Here is an 18,653-nt window from a genome sequence, read left to right as displayed (position 1 = left end):
TCCAGTTACAGAGATATACAAACTTTGTACAAAACAAAAATTATACAGAAACAAGGTAATTACATGAGTTCCAAGAAGTAGGTACATAGTTACAAACATAAAAATTATACAGAAATGTGGTGACTGCAAGAGTAATTACAAGAGTTCCAAGAAGTCAGCAGATTGCTGTAAAGTATCTGGTAACTAGTAGTTATATTTCAATATATGCAAGTATAAGATACAGTCTGATGAAGTACAGAAGGAGAGAAAGACATTCAATGTGGTCTAAACTGGAGAAGAGGTTAACCTGGATCGGTGCAATCGCACAGTCAGGAGTTAATCATGTGTTGTTTTGTTATGGATTTAAAGCCAAATAGGTTAGAAGTAGTTCTCACAGTAAGTGAAAGAGAATTCCACATTTTTACAACATAGTGGGAGTAGAGGCTTAGATCAGCTGACTTCACGGGTTTGGATACAGAGAGGAACTCTTTATCTTTAAACCTAAGTGACCTGTTTGGGTTTTATGGGTGGATGATGTTGTCTAGAGCAGGGAAAGACTAGGGGTTTGTAGACCATGTTGTGGAGTGTTAAAACATGGGTATAAAGTAAGTAGTTGGGAAGTCTATCCAGTTTAGTTTTTTTTAGTGCCAGACAGTGATGGGTTCTGGTTTTTGAGTTGGTGGCAAACTTGGTCACCTTATTGGAGCATTGTTCCATTTTGGATCTGGAAGTGCTCTGTAAATTGGGAAGTATCGGTGCTCTGTAGAGAAAAGAGGGTAGAAGGAAAGTTTTGGTAAGGCTGACTTTGGAAGAAGAGGTGAGGGTGTGCTTGTTTCTATATAGTGTGTCAAGTTTCTGGGGGGGGGTTCTTTATGTTATGTATTAATAGCAAATAAGTATCATGAGTACGAGATGATGCAAAAACTTAAACAAAAAAAAAAAAATTAGACAGTAGAAGTTAAATGTAACCTACCAGCCTGTATTCCCCAGTGCAATAGAAATGGAACTGAGAAGCAGGTTGCACTTTGATTCACTGATCACTGCATCACTGTTTGCTCCTGGGGCAATTACCACAAATTCTCGCAGTCCATACCTACAATGTAATATATAAAATCACATTTTGATAAAGTCAGTCTCTCTCTACTTGATGGTTACAAGTTACAAAAATGCACCCTTATACAGTACTCCATTTAATAAATAATCAATTAACTTAATTTGTATGCCTATAAAACCGAGCACTTTAAACACAGTAAAAAAATAAAACACACCAGTTAAAACAACATTACAACCATATAAAAATATCCAGCCAGATAAAACCACGATATGAATCATACAAGGTACTCAAAAATTCTGACGATCCCAAAATGTCTTAATGAGGCCAAAATAAAAAGGACCTTAGGCCAGCTAACTTAAGCCTGAACCTTAATCTATCAATCCACAAGGCAGCTGAGCAAAGGGTCCAAGAATGCCCAGGCACCAACACATCTTTTATGTACAACGGACCCAGGCTGCATAGGGATACCATAACAACTTTCAGTGGGATTCTGCACTTGATAAGGAATCCGTACAGAGAAGACAGGAGAGCTAAAAGTCTAGAACCCCCAGTGAGGAGTCTAACTATATGTGCATGCAGCAAACTGCTACGCTTAGTCTTTGAAAGCTTGAAGTTAGGAGCACTGTAATAACCCAGCTAAGATACAAATAGGGACCAGATGACCACTAATGGGTTCTCACATGGAATAAGGTATTTAACCTGTGCAATACACCTCAGGTGTTAACACTGGGACTAAATCATGGGTAACACTTTGTCCTAATGTCATCCAGTCTTTAAAGATCACACCAAGATAACACCTACTGCATGCAAACTCCATTTTATGATGTCATAGGTGCATAAGTGATTGGTAGGCTAATGTCCCAAGAGCTTTTACAAGCCTACGCTATGACAGATGTGCTATGGGGTAGTATCGAGGTAGTGGGTATTTGGGTGTTGGAACCCTGAGTCATTTTAAAAGACTGTCTCTGTCCATAAGGGATATGGACAGTACACCAGGAGTGAATTTACAGTTCCCCATCCATTTATCAAAATTTTTTTTGAAGAGAATGAGAGATAGGCTTTGTTTTATGAAGATGGGAAATTTATTCCACAGATGAGGTAACCTTTGAGATACAAATCTGTCTCGCCAGAAAGTTCTGTTAGAGCCACAAATAAGGTCTAGGTCCGTGGAACATGCAACCTTTGTATACTTTTTCTTGTGAATATGTAACATTTTCATCAGGCTGGTCATAAATAAAAAAAAGTTATGTACTCACCATAATGTTCCATGTGAGTTGTTCTTCACTGATGTGTTTGGAGCCAATCCTCTGCTCCGACACGGCCGTTTAGCAAAGCTCAAAGATTACCAGTAGCTCGAGACCAAGCTCCTTCTCCCATGATGCACTGCTGGAATTAACTCAGATCTTGTTTGCTGCGTGTACCATATCCTAGTAAGAGGACTAATCTCCCCAGACAGGAAGAAACATTGAGTAACCAGGATGAAGTCAGTCTCCAGGTCAACTGTCAGCCAGGTGGGGGAAGGAGGGACGTGAGAATGAAGGCGAGATAGAACAACTCACATGGAACGTTATGGTGAGAACATAACTTCTTTATGTGAAGTTGTTCAATCTCGCCGTTCATTCTTCACTGATAGGTAGCGTCCCTAGCACCCTAAATCCTGGGTGGCTCACGAGAGTACATTTTTCAGGACCGTAGAACCAAAGAAAGCCCTGTCCCTGGAGGCCTTATCCGCTTTGTAATGAGTGATAAAAAGTGTGAGGCTTAGACCAAGTGGCTGCAGCACAGATATTATCAAGGGGTAACTTGGCTCGAAAGGCCAAAGAAGTAGAGACTTGTTCTGGTTGAATGCGCCCTCACTTTATGCAACAAAGACCTATTAGCAGATGAGTAAGTGTAAGTGATACAATCTGAAAGCCACTTAGAAAGGGTTGTTTTAGCCACTGGTCTACCTTTTCTGGCTTCAGAGAATGAAACAAAAAGCTGGTCTGACTTTCTGATGTCTTTTGTTCTGTCCAGATAATATCTAAGCTGTCTGTGAACATCAAGTTTGTGCAGCATGTATTCTAATTTGCTGTAATGGTTGGGGAAAAAAACGGGCAACTCAATAACTTGATTGATGTTTGTCTCAGAACATACTTTAGGCAAAAAGGAAGGGTTAGTCCTAAGGGATACTCTGTCAGGATGAAAAATCATATGGGGGGCTTGATAGATAATGCCTGTAGCTCTGACACTCTGCGGGCAGAAGTAATGGCCACTAGAAAAATAGTTTTCCATGACAGAAACTTCAGCTCACTAGATGATGCTGGTTGAAAGGGAGGAAGAATAATACGGGATAGCATGAAATTCAAGCTCCAGGGAGAATAAGGAGTCTTCACTGGAGGTCTCATGTGAAAGGTACCTTTGAGGAAGGCCTTGGATAACTGGTGTTGCATAATATTTAGTCCATCAATACCTAGATTAAAATTAGATACAGATGCTAACTGGACCCTAACTGTAGCAGCTGCCGCTCCTTTGTGAAAAATCTTAGTCAAGAATTCTAGTATGGATGACAATGGAGCTTGGTAAGGATCAAGGTTCTTGTTAGAAGCCCAAATGGAAAATCTCTTCCACTTACTACAATACAATTTTCTGGTGGAAGGTTTATGGAAGGCCAACAAAATTTGACTTGTGTCATATGAAAGATTATGAAGCCTGGCTATACGGGGAACTGGAGCAGCCAAGTGATTAGCTTCAGTGACTGCAAGGAAGGATGGAGGTCCCTGATGGGTGTATCAGAAGGTCTGAAACTGGGTCCAGGATACATGGATTCTCCAAGAGATATTGGTAAAGAAATGAAAACCAAATCTGCCGAGGCCAATGAGGGGCTATAAGAATGACAGTCCTTTCCACTGACTTTGCTTTCTATAAAAATCTGGGTATCAGCAGAACTGGGGGAAATGCATAGAGGAGACCCGGAGGCCAATCATGTACGAGTGCATCCCTCGAGGGTTCCCCTGGAGGGGGTATCGGGGCAAAGAAGCTTCTGCATTTGGTGTTGATGTGGCTGGCAAAAAGATCGTAGCAAGGCTGGCCTCATTTGTGGAAAATCCTGTCCACAATCTCTTGTTTGAGGGACCACTCGTGGCAACAAATTGTCCTACTCAGCTTGTCCGCTATCACGTTGGATCTCCCCGGGATGTGCATTGCCAACAGAAAGCGCTGGGATGACACAGCCCACTGCCAAACTCTGAGGGCTTCTCGGCAACAGAGGTAAGACTTGACCCCACCCTATTTGTTCAAATACCAGACCACTGACATGTTGTCTGTCTGTATGGCAATTGCAATTGTCCCTAGATGAAGAGAGTTCTAAAAGTACTGCAATGTCAGAAGTACCGCTCTCATCTCTAGAACATTGATATGCAAATGTGACTATTGATCCGTCCATGTGCCTTGGGCAGTCTTTCCCTGAAAATACCCCCCCACCCTACCAGGGAAGCATCCGTGGTCACAGTGGCTACTGGAGGGGGGAGTACAAAGGGGCGTCCTATTGTGACATGTAGAGATGTCAACCACCACTGATGATCCCTCTTGCAAGGGTTTGTAATCAGAATCATATGGCTCATTGGCAATTCCTGATAAGTCCATTGAGTGAACAGGAGCCATTGAAGAATCCGCATATGCATCCTCGCCAGTGGGATGGCTACAATTGCTGCCGCCATCAAACCTAGTACTTTCAAGACCACTGCAGCTGGAGCTCTGTTCTTTGACACCAATGAATGTTGGTGAAGAATTGATACCCTTTCGACTGGAAGACGTAGAGTGGTGGTTGAAGTGTCTAACTCTGCCCCTGTAACGACAATATGCTGTGATGGCGACAAGGCAGACTTTCCGGGTTGACCGTAATACCTAAGTGGTTGCAGAGTGGATTCTGCTGCCTGAATCAGTTGATGCCTGGTGGTGGAGGTAAGGAGCCAATCGTCTAGGTACAGAAACACCTGGAATCCTAAACACCTCAGGTAAGCCGTGACCACTGCCATACATTTGGTAAACACTTTGGGGGCTGTAGTAAGACCAAAGGGCAGGGCTCAAAACTGGTAGTGACTGGCTCCCAGCCAGAAACGCAGATGATCTCTGAATGGTCTGGCCATTTTTATGTGGTAGTATGCATCCTTGAAATCAAGCGAGCACATCCAATTTTCCTTCCCTAAAAAGGGAAGTATGGACTGAAGCGTGACCATCTGAAACTTTTCTTTTTTTTTACAAATTGGTTTAGTCTGCGAAGGTCCAAAATGGGTCTCCAGTCCCCTGTTTTCTTTGGAACCAAAAAGAATCTCGAGTAAGTTCCGAATCCTGTTTGGTCTGCTGGGACTGGCTGGATGACTCTTTTTTCTAGCAACTTGCGGACCTCTGTGGTTGCTTGTTCCATATAACTGGGTGGAACATCCGGGATTCTCTTGACGGGAAGGGGTGGAGCAGAGAATGGTATGAAATAACCTCTGGAAATGATGTTTTGTACCCATCTGTCATTTGTAATATCTAGCCAGGCTTCTGGGTACAAAGATAAGAGACCCCCGACTGCCTCCAGAGCAGGGCAGTCGGGCCTCCTCTCAGGAGCGCTGGTAGGGTTGGCCAGAGAAGTGATCTCTGTCATCTTGGTGTTGTGGACCCCCTCTGCCACGATGGCGGCATCTTCCATTATTACCCCCTCCTCTGCCCCGGAAGAGGGGGGGTTCTCCACGTGTGTCCTGAAAGGCTCCTTGGGCTTTCTGGAACCACATCTTCCCTCCCCTTTGGCCTTTGGGATAAGGCAGAGTAGGGGTGGAAAAACGGACTCCGATGGCAGACAGAGTCTTTCCCTCCTGTTCACACCTGATCAATGTTTCCTTTACCTTTGACCCAAACAAGGATGAGCCGTCAAACGGGGTGTTTACAAATGAAGACTTGAAAGGCTCTGCAAAGGAACAGAGGCTCATCCAGGCATGCCTACGAAGAGCAATCCCTGTACCTGCAGCCCTACTCAGACCATCAGCTGCATATACAAGATGCATGGATGAGTTCACAATGGAATTAAGGGTAGCAAGCTGGGCAGAAACTTTGTCAGAGTCGCCTGCAGCTACAGTACCCTGAAGAGAATCTCCCAGCTCCTTAAGGAGATCTCTTTGCAGTCTGGTGAAATGGGTCAAATAGTTCAATGATCGAAGAGTGAAAGTCGTTGAACTGAACATGCATTTCCCATATCTATCCATGATCCTGGACTCTCTGTTAGGAGGATGGATTGATGCGGAAGTTTCAGACAATTCCTTCTTGGTGGCTGCCACCGCCACCACCATGGCATCAACAGGAACTCCTTTAGACAGAAAGGGTTTATCCACAGGGGCAGAAATTTATTTATTAGGCCTCAGAGGGACAGGCTCCATGGAATCCAGCAACTCCCACATCCTACAAGAAACCAACTACATAAGCTCATCGTAGGATGGAGACACCCAGGAGGTGGAAGGTTGAGACCCGAAAGCTTTCAAAAGAACCGACTCATCCTCAGTAGGGCTTTTGGATTGCCGACCACCCCTCTGCCTAAGGATCTCATGTCTCTCCGCAAAGGAGATGTCCTCAGAGGGGGATCGAGGGGACCCTTCTGACTCATCCAAGTTGGTGTCAGATGTCAAGGACTCCTGTGGAGAGTCCAAGTGCCTCCTCTTGCACAGTCTCCTTCTGGGGACTTCCTCAGTGGGAACCTCTGGGGAAGTCTCAGAAGAGCAGGGAGCGCCCAGTGGGGCTACCTGAGGCTTTGGGTCTCTACACTTCGGGTGACCGATGATAGCAGAAGCGGACACAAGCACTTTAAGGGAAGAAGAGGCCAAACCTGGTGATGAGGAAGTCTTTGGAGACAACACTCGCCTCATGACTTCAAAAGCATCACGGCTCCGATGAGAAGGAGTCGGCGGACCCGAAGGGACCGCAATCACCTCCCGCACCGATGCCATGGGCTCAGAGCCCAAGGCAGTAGCTGAGCTCACCCGAGCCAAAGCCCCAAGAGGAAGAGTTGGCACCAACAAATCAGTGCAACTATCCTCCCCGGATCCGACAGAGAGCGACAGGGGAGGCGGTTCCTAGAGTCCCGGTCGGCACCAAGGACATCCGAGGCATGGGAGGCGGGCGACGACACTGGAACGCGTTGGCAAAGGGTTCTACAATCATCAAGTCAGCCTCCTCCAGCTCGAAGGACCGGTATGGCTTGAAGAGGGAGTAGTCAATTCCAGAAGTGTGGTCTTGGTTCCGAGCCCGGGTCGGAACTGACGGCAATTTAGCTAGGCCTGGTGCCGTTAACAGCTTCTGTACCAGTCGATCCATATCCAAATCTGAAAGGCTAACAGAGGACCTGGAAGAAAGCACAGATGGTGCCAACTCGAGAAGTGGAGAAGAGGGAGTCTCGGAGACCAATTCCAAGCCAGAGTCCCAGATCCAAAAAGAACAGATGGTCAGTTCCGAAGGCTGTGGAGCCGAAGTCACAGTATATTCCACTTTTTTTGATGTTTTTGCCTTAGACTCTGAGGAAGATTTTGAAGATTTGCTGGCCCTATCCTGGTCAAACAAGGCTTCTATAAAGGGGTGCTTAAAGAGACCTCGATCTATAAGTTTCCTCTTCCTCAAAGCCAGCACCCTAGTAGAAAAGGAGTGGCAGATACTGCAGGACTCCTGAAGGTGCACCTCACCCAAACAATAAACGCACTGAACATGTGCATCTGTCATAGACATTTTTTGTCCGCAGTCTGGACATTTTTTAAAGCCAGACTTTGGGTGTTTTTCTTTATCTTCAGACATAATATATATATTTTATTTATTTTATTTTGCAATTGTTGACCAGGATAGTCTAACTGGATTTATGTCCATTTTTAGTAGAGTCCTGGGGAGATAAGCTCCAAGAGATTACTAGACTACTAACATACAGGTACTAGTTGTTATACAGTTAAATACTACAAATTTTAAACAGTTCAGGAATCTTCACGGTTTATACAAAAAACATGTTACAAGCATTAGATAAGATATTTTAGACTTTATGTACAAGACTTCATTAGTAACTAGAAACTAATTGTTAAACAAATGCATACTTCAAGTTTCAACAGTTCAGCAATGCTCACAGTTTAAACAATACTTGTTGCCTGCCTTAGGTAGGATGCTTTAGAATTATATGCAGAATAATTTAACTAGAGATAATTTAAAATACCTATTAGGATAAGATGTGTTTTTGCCAAGGATAGGCCTTGGATCTAAAAAGACACAGATAGAGTGGGAATTAGGTCTTAAGAGAGGGTATTTGGATTATAGTATGAGATTAGTCTGGATTTGTACAGGGACATACCCAATGGGTTTTAAGATAGAGTTTCAGATTGTGTTTAAAAAGTGTAAATGAAGACAGTGATGTAAGTTCATGGGGGAGTTGGTTCCAATACTTTCCAACTGCATTTGAGAACAGAGCATCCCTGCCATGTTATTAGATTTACATGTTGATACAAGTAGTTTATTAGATGAGCGTAAAATTGAAAGGTTCTTATACTGGGTAATGAGACTAGCAAGTATTGGTAGGTTGGAAAAGGGTTTTGTGCGCAATGGTGAGTTGTTTAAAGTGAATCTGACTCAGAAGCTCGAACCAGCCTAATTGTTTCAGATTATGGCAGTGACGAGTCCTAAAGGAGGAAGCAGTAGCAAATCTGGCAATGCTATTGTAAGCGTTGGCTAGCTTGTTAAGGTTATTTTTTGACAAGTTAGTATATATGGAAGAAGCATAAAGAAGTGTGGAGATAAGGTGGGAATAGGCAATAGAGGTTCTGGTTAGTGGGAAGAGAAAGGGTTTTATCCTATAGAGGGAGACTAGTTTCCTGTTGACAGTTTTTATGGTACTGTTGATATGGGTTTCTAAGTTCGGGTTATCAATGGTTACCCCTAGAAGCTTTGTTGTTGGATCGGGAGATATGAATGTACCATTATTGAATAAGACTGAAACGTTCATTGGGAGTGATTTATGGGTAGGAGTGAAGAGAAGGAGTTTGTTTTTTTGGGGGGGTTCAAGAGGAGGCAGTGTTGTAGAAACCATTTTCCTGCTTTATTGAACATTGTCTGAGTTAGTCTGTAGTTGGGATTGAGATTTAGCCGAGCAGATTATTGTCTAATCATCTGCGTATTATACACTGTTAAAGGAACACTGTTAAAGGAATAGCTAGGTTGAGGTCATTGATAAATATTAAGAAAAGGAGGGGGCCCAATATAGAGACCTGAGGAACACCTAGGGTAACTGGGAGATGGGATGAGAGGTTGTTGTCCCATAGCACTGTCTGCTGTCTATTATCAAGGTAGGACTGGAATCATTTTATAGTCTTTGTGTCCAGAGAGAAGGATTTTAGAATATTGAGAAGTAAGTGGTGGTTGACCATGTCAAATGCTTTTGAAAGTTCGATGAAAAGTGCTGAAGAGAGAAGATTGTTATTATGTTTTTTATTGATGCTGTCAGTGAAGGATAGCGGTGCAGTTGTTGTACTGTGGAAAGGCCTGAAGCCATGTTGAGATTTGGCCAGTAAATTGTTCTGGAGTAGGTGGTCTAGTAATTGTCTGTGGATACACTTTTCCATTATTTTAGCTAATGGGGAAAGTAGTGCTATGGGATGATAGTTAGAATATTCTCTGGAGTTTCTTCCCTTGTGTAGGGGGATAACGTAGGAGATTTTCCAGATGGTGGGAATATTGCTTTCTTGTATGGTTCTATGCACTCACTGGACCAACACTTAGTACTCAAAAATCATAATTCCAACTGCCTACAGTCTGTATATATTTGGTAAACTGTGGAACGTTCTCCAAATAAACACCTGAAACATAGCATTTTGTCTACAATTTAAAAATCCTTGAAAACATACCTGCCAGCAAAGCAGTCCTGCGTTTGTAACATCTCCATTGCAAAGTCCCCTTCTTATTCTTAATTTCAATCTATATTTCAGGATTGCAGTGACATCATACCCATCAGCAAAACAATCCTGCCCTTAAACCAGCTCCATTTACTAAGTCCCCTCCTTAAGAAGACAAATCAAGTAAGTATCATGAAATACTTGCACTCTGTCTATCTGCTACCTACAACCTGTTTACATGTCTAAAGTAAATATAAATAACTGTTTGGATAAAATATGCATATATCTGATCTGCTGTGGGTGTACTAAAATGTCAATGCAATTTTATGCATAAACTGTAAAATAATACTGAAAATTGTTAATATTTCTGACTTCACATGCTGTAAACACCAAATAGTGTATTTAATGTAGTGATAAATTGTTTCAAACTACAGTAGCGTCAATTATCCAAACTAATTTGGACCTAGGGTAGTTCGGATAATCAAACTGTTCAGATAATCAAACACACATTGAACCAGATAAAAACCTTCTAAACTCTTGGTTTTTTTTTGCATGCAGAGAATATACTTTTAAACCATTCAGTGATTCCAGTGGACAATAAAGAATATATTTCACATACAACCAGGCTACAAGCTGAAAAAGCATGCACAAACTGATTTTTCCTACATGGAAACTTTGGAAGGCTGCGTTCAGATAAATAGAAGTTATGTTCTTACCATAACGTTCCATGTTAGTTGTCTTCTTCTCGCCTTCTTCTTGCTGGATGGGTTCGGAGCCGACCTCGCCCCACCGCCACTCTAAAAGCTCGAGAGTTGGTTCCACCGGCTCGAGGCTCCCCTTATATCCCACAATGCTAGGCGTGAGTTACCTCAGATCTCGTTTGTAAGCTAGACCCAGCTTATAATAGTAGCAGAATAACTAGAAACAAAATCCACCTCTATAAACACGGGTGAAGAGAAGGGTGACCTACATCCTGATCTAGGAAATATGCACGCAGAGCATATACCTAAAGTAAAGAGGTGGTAGAAAAAGAGGTCACAATCAAACTCCTCTAAGTCTGTCCAGGCCAGGGGAAGGAGGGATGGGAAGAAAGGCGAGAAGAAGACAACCAACATGGAACGCTATGGTAAGAACATAACTTCTATATGTTAAGTTGTCTATCTCGCCTTCATTCTTGCTGGATGGGACCGCCGCCCCTAGCATCTTGTCCTGTGGCCTAATGGAACAGACTCTTGAGAACAGTGGAACCAAAGTTAGCTCTATGCCTAGAAGCTAAATCCAACTTATAATGAGAAATGAAAGTGTGAGGAGTAGCCCAAGTAGCCGCTGCACAAAATGGTGTCAATAGGCAGTCTGTCTTGGAAGGCTATAGAAGTAGCCAAAGCTCTGGTGGGAAAGGATGGAGGTCCTTGATGGGTGTGTCAGAAGGTCTGAAACTGGGTCCAGGATCCATGGATTCTCCAAGAGATGATGGTAAAGAAATGAAAACCAAATCTGCCGAGGCCAATGAGGGGCTATAAGAATGACAGTCCTTTCCAGTGACTTTGCTTTCTATAAAAATCTGGGTATCAGCAGAATTGGGGGAAATGCATAGAGGAGACCCGGAGGCCAATCATGTACGAGTGCATCCCTCGAGGGTTCTCCTGGAGGGGGTATCGGGGCAAAGAAGCTTCTGCATTTGGTGTTGATGTGGCTGGCAAAAAGATCGTAGCAAGGCTGGCCTCATTTGTGGAAAATCCTGTCCACAATCTCTTGTTTGAGGGACCACTCGTGGCAACAAATTGTCCTACTCAGCTTGTCCGCTATCACGTTGGATCTCCCCGGGATGTGCGTTGCCAACAGAAAGCGCTGGGATGACACAGCCCACTGCCAAACTCTGAGGGCTTCTCGGCAACAGAGGTAAGACTTGACCCCACCCTATTTGTTCAAATACCAGACCACTGACATGTTGTCTGTCTGTATGGCAATTGCAATTGTCCCTAGATGAAGAGAGTTCTAAAAGTACTGCAATGTCAGAAGTACCGCTCTCATCTCTAGAACATTGATATGCAAATGTGACTATTGATCCGTCCATGTGCCTTGGGCAGTCTTTCCCTGAAAATACCCCCCCACCCTACCAGGGAAGCATCCGTGGTCACAGTGGCTACTGGAGGGGGGAGTACAAAGGCGTCTATTGTGACATGTAGAGATGTCAACCACCACTGATGATCCCTCTTGCAAGGGTTTGTAATCAGAATCATATGGCTCATTGGCAATTCCTGATAAGTCCATTGAATGAACAGGAGCCATTGAAGAATCTATGCATCCTCGCCAGTGGGATGGCTACAATTGCTGCCGCCATCAAACCTAGTACTTTCAAGACCACTGCAGCTGGAGCTCTGTTCTTTGACACCAATGAATGTTGGCGAAGAATTGATACCCTTTCGACTGGAAGACGTAGAGTGGTGGTTGAAGTGTCTAACTCTGCCCCTGTAAAGACGATATGCTGTGATGGCGACAAGGCAGACTTTCCGAAGTTGACCATAATGCCTAAGTGGTTGCAGAGTGTCAGAGTGGATTCTGTTGCCTGAATCAGTTGATGCCTGGTGGTGGAGGTAAGGAGCCAATCGTCTAGGTACAGAAACACCTGGAATCCTAGACACCTCAGGTAAGCCGTGACCACTGCCATACATTTGGTAAACACTTTGGGGGCTGTAGTAAGACCAAAGGGCAGGGCTCAAAACTGGTAGCGACTGGCTCCCAGCCAGAAACGCAGATGATCTCTGAATGGTCTGGCCATTTTTATGTGGTAGTATGCATCCTTGAAATCAAGCGAGCACATCCAATTTTCCTTCCCTAAAAAGGGAAGTATGGACTGAAGCGTGACCATCTGAAACTTTTCTTTTTTTTTTACAAATTGGTTTAGTCTGTGAAGGTCCAAAATGGGTCTCCAGTCCCCTGTTTTCTTTGGAACCAAAAAGAATCTCGAGTAAGTTCCGAATCCTGTTTGGTCTGCTGGGACTGGCTGGATGACTCTTTTGTTCTAACAACTTGCGGACCTCTGTGGTTGCTTGTTCCATATAACTGGGTGGAACATCCGGGATTCTCTTGACGGGAAGGGGTGGAGCAGAGAATGGTATGAAATACCCTCTGGAAATGATGTTTTGTACCCATCTGTCATTTGTAATATCTAGCCAGGCTTCTGGGTACAAAGATAAGAGACCCCCGACTGCCTCCAGAGCAGGGCAGTCGGGCCTCCTCTCAGGAGCGCTGGTAGGGTTGGCCAGAGAAGTGATCTCTGTCATCTTGGTGTTGTGGACCCCCTCTGCCACGATGGCGGCATCTTCCATTATTACCCCCTCCTCTGCCCCGGAAGAGGGGGGGTTCTCCACGTGTGTCCTGAAAGGCTCCTTGGGCTTTCTGGAACCACATCTTCCCTCCCCTTTGGCCTTTGGGATAAGGCAGAGTAGGGGTGGAAAAACGGAATCCGATGGCAGACAGAGTCTTTCCCTCCTGTTCACACCTGATCAATGTTTCCTTTACCTTTGACCCAAACAAGGATGAGCCGTCAAACGGGGTGTTTACAAATGAAGACTTGAAAGGCTCTGCAAAGGAACAGAGGCTCATCCAGGCATGCCTACGAAGAGCAATCCCTGTACCTGCAGCCCTACTCAAACCATCAGCTGCATATACAAGATGCATGGATGAGTTCACAATGGAATTAAGGGTAGCAAGCTGGGCAGAAACTTTGTCAGTCACCTGCAGCTACAGTACCCTGAAGAGAATCTCCCAGCTCCTTAAGGAGATCTCTTTGCAGTCTGGTGAAATGGGTCAAATAGTTCAGTGATCGAAGAGTGAAAGTCGTTGAACTTGAACATGCATTTCCCATATCTATCCATGATCCTGGACTCTCTGTTAGGAGGATGGATTGATGCGGAAGTTTCAGACAATTCCTTCTTGGTGGCTGCCACCGCCACCACCATGGCATCAACAGGAACTCCTTTAGACAGAAAGGGTTTATCCACAGGGTCAGAAATTTATTTATTAGGCCTCAGAGGGACAGGCTCCATGGAATCCAGCGACTCCCACATCCTACAAGAAACCAACTACATAAGCTCATCGTAGGATGGAGACACCCAGGAGGTGGAAGGTTGAGACCCGAAAGCTTTCAAAAGAACCAAATCATCCTCAGTAGGGCTTTTGGATTGCCGATCACCCCTCTGCCTAAGGATCTCATGTCTCTCCGCAAAGGAGATGTCCTCAGAGGGGGATCGAGGGGACCCTTCTGACTCATCCAAGTTGGTGTCAGATGTCAAGGACTCCTGTGGAGAGTCCAAGTGCCTCCTCTTGCACAGTCTCCTTCTGGGGACTTCCTCAGTGGGAACCTCTGGGGAAGTCTCAGAAGAGCAGGGAGCGCCCAGTGGGGCTACCTGAGGCTTTGGGTCTCTACACTTCGGGTGACCGACGATAGCAGAAGCGGACACAAGCACTTTAAGGGAAGAAGAGGCCAAACCTGGTGATGAGGAAGTCTTTGGAGACAACACTCGCCTCATGACTTCAAAAGCATCACGGCTCCGATGAGAAGGAGTCGGCGGACCCGAAGGGACCGCAATCACCTCCCGCACCGATGCCATGGGCTCAGAGCCCAAGGCAGGAGATGAGCTCACCCGAGCCAAAGCCCCAAGAGGAAGAGTTGGCACCAACAAATCAGTGCAACTATCCTCCCCGGATCCGACAGGGGGAGCGTCGGTTCCTAGAGTCCCCGGTCGGCACCAAGGACATCCGAGCAGATGGAGCCGACGACACTGGAACAGCCGTTGGCTCCAAGGGTTCTACAATCATCAAGTCAGCCTCCTCCAGCTCCGAAGGACCGGTATGGCTTGAAGGAGGAGTAGTCAATTCCAGAAGTGTGGTCTTCGGTTCCGACGCCCGGGTCGGAACTGACAGCAATTTAGCTAGGCCTGGTGCCGTTAACAGCTTCTGTACCAGTCGATCCATATCCGAATCTGAAAGGCTAACAGAGGACCTGGAAGAAAGCACAGATGGTGCCAACTCGAGAAGTGGAGAAGAGGGAGTCTCGGAGACCAGTTCCAAGCCAGAGTCCCAGATCCGAAAAGAACAGACGGTCAGTTCCGAAGGCTGTGGAGCCGAAGTCACAGTATATTCCACTTTTTTTGATGTTTTTGCCTTAGACTCTGAGGAAGATTTTGAAGATTTGCTGGCCCCATCCTGGTCAAACAAGGCTTCTATAAAGGGGTGCTTAAAGAGACCTCGATCTATAAGTTCCCTCTTCCTCAAAGCCAGCACCCTAGTAGAAAAGGAGTGGCAGATACTGCAGGACTCCTGAAGGTGCACCTCACCCAAACAATAAACGCTCTGAACATGTGCATCTGTCATAGACATTTTTTGTCCGCAGTCTGGACATTTTTTAAAGCCATTTGGGTGTTTTTCTTTATCTTCAGACATAATATATATATTTCATTTATTTTATTTTACAATTGTTGACCAGGATAGTCTAACTGGATTTATGTCCATTTTTAGTAGAGTCCTGGGGAGATAAGCTCCAAGAGATTACTAGACTACTAACATACAGGTACTAGTTGTTATACAGTTAAATACTACAAATTTTAAACAGTTCAGGAATCTTCACGGTTTATACAAAAAACATGTTACAAGCATTAGATAAGATATTTTAGACTTTATGTACAAGACTTCATTAGTAACTAGAAACTAATTGTTAAACAAATGCATACTTCAAGTTTCAACAGTTCAGCAATGCTCACAGTTTAAACAATACTTGTTGCCTGCCTTAGGTAGGATGCTTTAGAATTATATGCAGAATAATTTAACTAGAGATAATTTAAAATACCTATTAGGATAAGATGTGTTTTTGCCAAGGATAGGCCTTGGATCTAAAAAGACACAGATAGAGTGGGAATTAGGTCTTAAGAGAGGGTATTTGGATTATAGTATGAGATTAGTCTGGATTTGTACAGGGACATACCCAATGGGTTTTAAGATAGAGTTTCAGATTGTGTTTAAAAAGTGTAAATGAAGACAGTGATGTAAGTTCATGGGGGAGTTGGTTCCAATACTTTCCAACTGCATTTGAGAACAGAGCATCCCTGCCATGTTATTAGATTTACATGTTGATACAAGTAGTTTATTAGATGAGCGTAAAATTGAAAGGTTCTTATACTGGGTAATGAGACTAGCAAGTATTGGTAGGTTGGAAAAGGGTTTTGTGTGCAATGGTGAGTTGTTTAAAGTGAATCTGATTCAGAAGCTCTAACCAGCCTAATTGTTTCAGATTATGGCAGTGATGAGTCCTAAAGGAGGAAGCAGTAGCAAATCTGGCAATGCTATTGTAAGCGTTGGCTAGCTTGTTAAGGTTATTTTTTGACAAGTTAGTATATATGGAAGAAGCATAAAGAAGTGTGGAGATAAGGTGGGAATAGGCAATAGAGGTTCTGGTTAGTGGGAAGAGAAAGGGTTTTATCCTAGAGAGGGAGCCTAGTTTCCTGTTGACAGTTTTTATGGTACTGTTGATATGGGTTTCAAAGTTCAGGTTGTTATCAATGGTTACCCCTAGAAGTTTAGTTGTTGGATCGGGAGATATGAGTGTACCATTATTGGATAAGACTGAAAAGTTCATTGGGAGTGATTTATGGGTAGGAGTGAAGAGGAGGAGTTTGGTTTTTTTGGGGGGTTCAAGAGGAGGCAATGTTGTAGAAACCAATTTTCAGTTTTATTGAACATTGTCTGAGTTAAGAGTCTGTAGTTGGGATTGAGATTTAGCTGAGCAGATTATTGTCTAATCATCTGCGTATTATACACAGTTAGTTAAAGGAATAGCTAGGTTGAGGTTATTAATAAGTATTGAGAAAAGGAGGGGGCCCAATATAGAGACCTGAGGAACACCTAGGGTAACTGGGAGATGGGATGAGAGGCTGTTGTCCCATAGCACTGTCTGCTGTCTATTATCAAGGTAGGACTGTAATCATTTTATAGTCTTTGTGTCCAGAGAGAAGGATTTTAGAATATTGAGAATTAAGTGGTGGTTGACCATGTCGAATGCTTTTGAAAGTTCGATGAAAAGTGCTGAAGAGAGAAGATTGTTATTATGTTTTTTATTGATGCTGTCAGTGAAGGATAGCGGTGCAGTTGTTGTACTGTGGAAAGGCCTGAAGCCATGTTGAGATTTGGCCAGTAAATTGTTCTGGAGTAGGTGGTCTAGTAATTGTCTGTGGATACACTTTTCCATTATTTTAGCTAATGGGGAAAGTAGTGCTATGGGATGATAGTTAGAATATTCTCTGGAGTTTCTTCCCTTGTGTAGGGGGATAACGTAGGAGATTTTCCAGATGGTGGGAATATTGCTTTCTTGTATGGTTCTATGCACTCACTGGACCAACACTTAGTACTCAAAAATCATAATTCCAACTGCCTACAGTCTGTATATATTTGGTAAACTGTGGAACGTTCTCCAAATAAACACCTGAAACATAGCATTTTGTCTACAATTTAAAAATCCTTGAAAACATACCTGCCAGCAAAGCAGTCCTGCGTTTGTAACATCTCCATTGCAAAGTCCCCTTCTTATTCTTAATTTCAATCTATATTTCAGGATTGCAGTGACATCATACCCATCAGCAAAACAATCCTGCCCTTAAACCAGCTCCATTTACTAAGTCCCCTCCTTAAGAAGACAAATCAAGTAAGTATCATGAAATACTTGCACTCTGTCTATCTGCTACCTACAACCTGTTTACATGTCTAAAGTAAATATAAATAACTGTTTGGATAAAATATGCATATATCTGATCTGCTGTGGGTGCACTAAAATGTCAATGCAATTTTATGCATAAACTGTAAAATAACACTGAAAATTGTTAATATTTCTGACTTCACATGCTGTAAACACCAAATAGTGTATTTAATGTAGTGATAAATTGTTTCAAACTACAGTAGCGTCAATTATCCAAACTAATTTGGACCTAGGGTAGTTCGGATAATCAAACTGTTCAGATAATCAAACACACATTGAACCAGATAAAAACCTTCTAAACTCTTGTTTTTTTTTTGCATGCAGAGAATATACTTTTAAACCATTCAGTGATTCCAGTGGACAATAAAGAATATATTTCACATATAACCAGGCTACAAGCTGAAAAAACATGCACAAACTGATTTTTCCTACATGGAAACTTTGGAAGGCTGCGTTCAGATAACTGTTGTTTCGGATAACTGACATTCGGCTAGTCAACTCTCTACTGTATGTATAGCTCTATGTTATGTGGTACATTTTTATCATTAGGTCATGCTAATTGCCTGTGGAGGAAAAAGTATGTAATGTGGAGTTTTTGTTCCTATGCCTCTGTTGAAAAGAGGTTTTGCCCACTCAGACTTTTCCATTTATCAAATGCAAATAAATGAATGAACAAATTACTTTTACATTACATTGGATTTTCTGAATCTCAATTTACCATACATGCACTCACAAAACAGGAACAGTCTTTCTTAATGGAAGAAAAAAACAGAGTTTAGAATTCTAAATTATTTTGATACTCCAGCTATCAAATAACACCAGTTTTAGTCAGGAATATGTAGTTCGCCCATTGTTCTTGAAGCAACTAGTTTGAAATATCACAATTTCTGGGAATTTGGTGACCCCAAAAATTCAGTAAGTTTAGACTGAACTTCCTTAAAATACAAATGGGAGTCCACTGTATTGAAGCAATTATGGAAATAACCTAGGAGGGGGCGGAGCC

The 18,653-nt window shown here is 43.3% G+C and overlaps 1 protein-coding gene across 4 annotated transcripts in view; it reads right to left on the bottom strand.

Moving 5' to 3' along the window:
* The window catches only part of RAB3GAP1 (RAB3 GTPase activating protein catalytic subunit 1), a 2,239,542-nt gene that overhangs the window by 1,819,436 nt on the left and 401,453 nt on the right, over positions 1–18,653 (bottom strand). For all 4 annotated transcript variants that reach the window (XM_044074944.1, XM_044074945.1, XM_044074942.1 and 1 more), the window contains one exon: positions 953–1,072. In XM_044074944.1, coding sequence (XP_043930879.1) covers positions 953–1,072 — 120 coding nt within the window. The remainder of the gene's footprint in view (positions 1–952; positions 1,073–18,653) is intronic.

Source organism: Protopterus annectens, chromosome 6.part0 (genome assembly GCF_019279795.1).
Source record: "Protopterus annectens isolate FY-2018-M chromosome 6.part0, PAN1.0, whole genome shotgun sequence".
Lineage (NCBI taxonomy): Eukaryota > Metazoa > Chordata > Ceratodontiformes > Protopteridae > Protopterus > Protopterus annectens.
Note: the sequence above shows the minus strand (reverse complement) of the source record. Positions and strands in the feature narration are given on the sequence as shown.